This window comes from Trachemys scripta, chromosome 3, assembly GCF_013100865.1.
Source record: "Trachemys scripta elegans isolate TJP31775 chromosome 3, CAS_Tse_1.0, whole genome shotgun sequence".
Lineage (NCBI taxonomy): Eukaryota > Metazoa > Chordata > Testudines > Emydidae > Trachemys > Trachemys scripta.
In genome coordinates this window covers 65930145-65936701 of record NC_048300.1, presented here as the reverse complement: position 1 = coordinate 65936701, position 6557 = coordinate 65930145, and the positions used below count along the sequence as shown (strand labels likewise).

The following is a 6557-nucleotide window of genomic DNA, read 5'->3' as shown; positions in this document are numbered from 1 at the left end:
GAGGGGGCAGAGTTAGGGTGGGGAAGGGGCGGGGCTAGGGGTGGGGAAATGGGCGGGGCCAGGGCCCGTGGAGGGTCCTCTTTTTTTTTTTTTTTATTTATGAGATATGGTAACCCTACTCTAGATGTTGAGATTTCTTTAAGTCTATCATCCTGAAAAGATGATGTGACATAGTATATCCATGCAGCTTTTTGGGTTGCAAAGTATCACCTTTGACCACAGAGCAAAAATCAGCCTTAATTAGTTTCTTTTTAAAAACTGCTTGTGATTTTTAGGAATATTCACAAGTATACAGCAAAATGTATCTGTTTAGGATGTGATATTTTATAGAGGTAAGCACAAGAAACTGAAGTACTGTTCTGCAGAAGATGCATATCACGGTATTGCCAACCCCAAGAATCAAAAATTAATGAAATTGGCTTAAATCATGAGATCTAAACAAATTGCTTTTTTTTTTGTATGCTCTTTGAATTTTTAGGCAACCCCTTTCTCCCAAATTTGTGTTGCAAATGTGATATTTTCACACTTCAGGAATATCTACACTGCAGTCAGAGCCGTGTCCGCAGCAGGCCAACTTTGATCAAGTCAGATTGAATAACAGTAGTAGTGAAACTGGTGGCATGGACTAGCCACTGAAGCAGATACCTGGCATCCTGCAACCTGGGCTGCTACAACTGCACAGCTCTTCTTAGTCACAGCTCCTTTAATGCTGGGTTAAAAATGTGCAATTAATAGGTGCAGAAAATTACTTTTGGACTTCTTAATGTCCTGAATGGTGGCAATGAAAGTTTCTGTATAAAAAAATGTGAACCTGAGGAGCTTGTGGTTTTCTGGAGACAAAAGTAGATTGAGTGATGGTTCCAATTTTATGCCCCATTCCCTCTGCCCCAATCCTCCTCATCTGCCATTTCTACTTAAAATTGTGACAATCTGATCTTTTGGCTGGTGAGAGGTTTGGAAAGTTTGGTCATTGGGTAAGGTGTTTGAGTGAAGGAGGAAAATAGGCTTCACTTTTAGAAGTCTTCTAATGGTTATTTTTTAATCTACCTCAAATGAGTTATCTTAAATAACAAATCAGATTTGTTTTTTTCCCTTACTGTAATATAGTACACCTCTACCCTGATATAACGCTGTCCTTGGGAGCCAAAAAATCTTACCATGTTATAGGTGAAACCATGTTATATCAAACTTGCTTTGATCCGCCGGACTGCGTAGCCCCGTCCCCCCGGAGCACTGCTTTACCGCATTATATCCGAATTTGTGTTATATGGGGGTAAAGGTTTATAGTGTGTGTTGTGTGGTTTTTTTTTTTTAGAATGTTGGGTAGCTAACTTTGGAGTAACCTGCTACAAATAATCAGTTCACGGATACTCAGACTTCAGTGCCAATTCAGGAGTTCATACTTTTTAAAGTTAAGGCTCTGAGTTTATAACTGTAACCATAGCCTACAGAGTTTGTGAACTTTTAAGCCAAAGAGTTTTGGCTCAAGAAACTTACCAATTATGTAAGCATATCCTTCCATAGTTCACACATTTAGCAACTTAATTCTGGTTCCAACATTTTTGGAAGCTTAACACATCTCCAACTTATAAATGCCCGGACCAAACATCTCCAGTTCAAAAGACTTGCCTAACCACTATGGTAAAGCAAGGTCCTTAGATGTTTCTTGTGAGGTGTCCTAGCTGTATTTTCACTAACCACTGCTGACTTTCTGTAACTTGTAAAAGGTTGGATCTCTGGTGCAGGAAGGCTGTTTAGGCAACATCTATAGTTCATGTAAGGTTTGTCACACTAACATCTAGGCGCCACAAAGTTCCTCACTTGAGCTTACTTCTAGATAAAATTTGTATAAGGAATGTATAAATGTGATAACTTTGGAAGAGCTACTGAATTTTTTTAAGATGAATAATGGACACTATTAAACCTAATATTCCTGCTTGACATTTTTATATATCTTTTTGAAAATACAATGTTTTTACATTCTGAAAGTGCTTTCTCTAGAAAACAAATATGTTCTAGGAAGAAATTAAAAAACACTTCAGACGTTTTTAGTTTCTTTCAGGAAATTCTTTCTTGTTGAGGTTGAAAATGTGTATGTTTAAACCAAACATTACAGTCTTGAAGTTTAAAAATAAACCAAATAAAAATATTTGAAAATTGGTAAACTTGTAGCTGAAGTTCATCAACCAACCTTTCTCAACTCTTATGTCTTATCCTCTCTACCTGTACAGCAAGCAGTCTTTCTTTAGTAATCCTGTGTCATGTAGCCTCATCTGCACTTCCATTACAGGCTACAAAACCCAATTTTGCCTTCCTTCACTGTATATACTGATGTGGAAACTAATGCTGTGCACTGACCATAAATCCAACCCTCCTCTAGTCCAGTTACTTGTTACAGAATCATAGATGCTGTATCTTGCCATCCAACATCCACCAATCCTGAGCCTGAGAACCTCATTTCCCCCTGTACAATACGTGTACAGACTGGCTACCCCAGTGTACTTACTTTATTGACCCTACAGATACAAGCCATATACCCCTCTTAGCATCTCTGTATGTACTGGCCGTAGATGACTGTATCAGTGACCAAAACTGAGACCTTCTTACTTACCTATGGAGGAAAGCCAGAGCAAGCAAGTATCAGATGTATTGCATTATTTGTATTCACTAATTTAAGATGGATCTGTATCGCTATTAGGTGTATGGTAGGCATGGAGGCTGCCTTAAGGATGTTTATTGTATGAGAAAACTAAACTCTGAATTTCTTCACTCTTGGCCCTTCAGAGATTCCAACTTGTTTATGGTTGGAAGTTTTTATAAATCTCAACTACTTTAATATTTTTAGCGGGAAATGAAAATATGACCTTCTAAATAATAGAATTAGAAAACTACACTATATGTTGAATGTGCTTAATTTACTAAGCACATTCAACATATAGTGTAGTTTTCTAATTACTGTTAACTTCTTAAGCACAATGCTGTGGGCATTACTTTTCTTAGGGAGAGGGAAGCTTTGGACCTGGCAATTTAAGACTTGGCAACTTTCGATTATTACAGGAATTTTGTACTCCTGAAATGTTTGAATCCTTATCAGTATCCTCCCTTTAATAGTCCCTTGAGATAGTGGAAGAGGAATATTGTTTATCAAACTAACTAGCATAGATTTCAAAGTAACCTTTTAAAATTAAGGGTTAAATTTAAGCAAAAAGCAACAGTGTTTTTATGGTATCCTAAAGGATTAGGCTTTTACTACTTTAAAAAAAAAAAAAGTGAAATGGTCTTCGTCAGCAAGTTAGAATAACTCTGACTTCAGGTAGACTTTAACTTTTTAACATGCTAAATTTTATAACTGAGATTGAGATATGTATAAACAGTTTTATTAACACTATACTGCGTTTAATATGCTGTCATGACAACATTGGCTTTCCTTTTTCCTTTGTAGAATGTGGAGCTGTTCCAAAAAAGAAGGATCCATTAACGCACACGAGTAACTCCCTTCCTCGTTCAAAGACTGTTGCAGTTGCAAAACCTGGATCCACAGGCCTTTCTGGTCATCATAGAACCCCTAGCTATAGTGGGGTATCAACTTTCTCTGTATCTAGACAGGGAGCCAATCCTGCAACTTCAACACACAAGGTATACCAGAGATGAAAACTCCAGCAGTTGTTGGGCACTTAATGCAAAACCCATGCCAAGCTCTAGTTTTACTAAATGTAGCCAAACCTCACATTAGCAATATTTCAGTTTAGGATGAGAATACTAAATGCACATGTTCAGTTGCTTATATTTTAAAAACTAAATTTTTGGTCTGAAACTTTTTGGGCTTGGTCTCAGTTCCAAAACTAATTAAAAAAAAAACAAAAACCCACAAACTCCAAATCATACTTTATCTTTAAGCCAAGAATGTTTTTAATTGAATTAAAAGGGGTTTCTTTGTACTCAAATGGTATTTTAAAACTTATTACCCACTAGAGCTAAAAGATATCTGGAAATAATTTTACTCAAGAGCCCTAGACTCCTCCTTTTTTCTTCCTGTTCCGCATAAACCATGCATGTACAAATATCTCATTTCTTAGCCCTAGTGATCATGCTTAAAGAAGGCCAATTACAATAGACTTCACTTGAAGTACAGAGTAGTAAAACGTCTATGCCAGTAAGACACAATGAAACAATTAGAAAGGAAAACAAAGATTAGAGAACAGGAAGAAAAGGACAAGAGACAGAAAAATGAATTAGAAATCTGATGGTGACTTGTGTGCTAGCATGGTGTGAGGGGATGAGGGAAGAGGACCCATTGCCAAAGCAGTACAAGGGTGGGTCTTGGCTTAGTAAAAGTTTGGGACTCTCCAAACTATTGGTTGATTATGGTCTTTTTTGAATACACACTGGGAAGAATGTCCGTATTCTTATGGAAAGTGACTCCATATAGAATATTTACTAATCCCTATTTTCTAAACATTAGTATTTAACTTTAATTTTAGAAAAAATAATTACAGCTGCAAGTTCAGATACTTTAGCATAGTGGATACATTCGGCTGGCCCGTGACACCTATATCAAAATGCCTGGCATCTTTTAATATGCTAAGTTTTACAACTGAAATTGTGACATATATGAATAATTTTATTAACCGTGTGCCTTTAAAAATGGTATTTGAGAAGTGTGAACTGATTTTGTCTCTTGTCTTAAGACTACTTCAAAAAATAGCCGAACAAACAAGCCTTCTACTCCTACAACTGCTGCTCGAAAAAAGAAAGACTTGAAGATATTTAGAAATGTTGATAGTAATCTTGCTAATCTAATTCTGAATGAAATTGTTGACAAGTAAGTCAGACACACAAATTTCTTTGTATTCAGAAGTCAAGTAACTCTCTTGGGATTGTATTTTGAATGAAAAACTAGTCCCATTTCTTCTTGGGGAAGGAATAAAAACCCATTAGTAAGTTTCCTGAGTTGGATAAAACTACTATCTTTTGAAATTTTACTTTCATGTTGACAGTGAGCTAACTAGTCTTAAGAATTAATAAGTGCCTACAGATAGCAAAATGCGCAGTAGAATGAATTAGCTTCAAATTGGTTCCTTAAAGATGGTTAAATGCATGAAATCAGTCAGCTGCAGTGTGTGGTTTAAAAAAAAAAAAAAAAAAAAAGTATCCCATTGTTAGGCTAATTGATATTCCATTTCTTTGTTAGTGGACCAGCTGTCAAATTTGATGATATCGCTGGGCAAGAGCTGGCTAAACAAGCACTGCAAGAAATTGTTATCCTTCCCTCCCTTAGACCTGAGGTAAGCAATCGAGTAATTTTTATCCTGTTGTCGCTTACCTCCAGCATCCAAGAAATATGTTAGTGATGTCGTTGTACAGACACCAGTAATTATATATAACTGTATATACACATTTTGCAATAGAGAAGTCCTAATGAAATGCTACAATGAGGTGAAGAGTTAATGCAGTGGAATCTCTTACAGCACTTCCACAGGTCTTCAGAGGCTTTATGACTCTGTCTAAATGTGCTGTGAGGAGAGGTGAGTGATAAATAGTACCACCGTAGCTGTCTGTGCTAGCACTTTCACAGTTTATTCAACCAGTGGTAATGCAGTGTTATGAAATGTCCTGAAAATGCAAGAACAAAGAGTTGGTAATAATAAACACCAGTCTAGAAATAGTCGTAGTTTGGAAAAAACGATAGGAAGTTAGCGAGGGAGCAGGCTATTGCAGAACTAATGCAATGTGGCAATAGCAAAGGGCTAACTGCGTACAGATGTAATAAGTGGTGGAGGCCAGAATTAGGTAAGTGATCTCATTTTCTCCTTCACAGAGGTAAATTTAAGGCATGACATGAACTGATGAAGAGTCAGTGAAAATCTTAGCCCGGTGGTGTAGTAATACTGTATGCACGGGTAAACCGTGAAAGCTTTTTGAATGGACCGTTTTATGTATACGAGTGACTTAGGAGGCTATAGGGAGATGTAGTTATCCAGGAGTGAAGCGATCAGTTCAGTATTGTATCAGTTGGGGCAGATGCAGTCTGTATATTGGGAAAGATAGAAATTAGATTTGTTTAGTGTTTAAGAAATCATGCATAGGTAAGCTTGGAGTCAAGGCTGGCATTGAGATCGATTTAAGTTATACAGTTTGGTATATTAAGTTTTATAACTAATCTGTACACGCTTTACGAGAAGTATGCTAGCAGTTTAGATTTTAAATGACTGGTTCTAATAATCTCAGGTGCCTATCAGTGGTGGTATCCAAGCTTCTATAAATATAAACTTTGATTTAAATCTGATCTAGTTTTTGCCACTTATGCTGGAATTTTTTGCATTTCACTCAGCTTGGATAACTAAAATAGACTAGAAGTGTCACAGCACACTATTACTGAAAAATTGCTTACTTTCTCATTTTACCATATAATTATAAAATACATTGATTGGAATATAAATATTGTACTTACATTTCAGTGTATATAGAGCAGTATAAACAAGCCAGTGTCTATGAAATTTTAGTTTGTACTAACTTCTCTAGTGCTTTTTATGTAGTCTGCCGTAAAACTAGACAGA

The 6557-nt window shown here is 36.5% G+C and overlaps 1 protein-coding gene across 4 annotated transcripts in view; it reads left to right on the top strand.

Annotated features, from left to right (window-relative positions):
- SPAST (spastin) overlaps positions 1–6557 on the top strand; it is a 67851-nt gene that overhangs the window by 23049 nt on the left and 38245 nt on the right. For all 4 annotated transcript variants that reach the window (XM_034764969.1, XM_034764967.1, XM_034764968.1 and 1 more), the window contains 3 exons: positions 3443–3636; positions 4689–4822; positions 5192–5285. In XM_034764969.1, coding sequence (XP_034620860.1) covers positions 3443–3636; positions 4689–4822; positions 5192–5285 — 422 coding nt within the window. The remainder of the gene's footprint in view (positions 1–3442; positions 3637–4688; positions 4823–5191; positions 5286–6557) is intronic.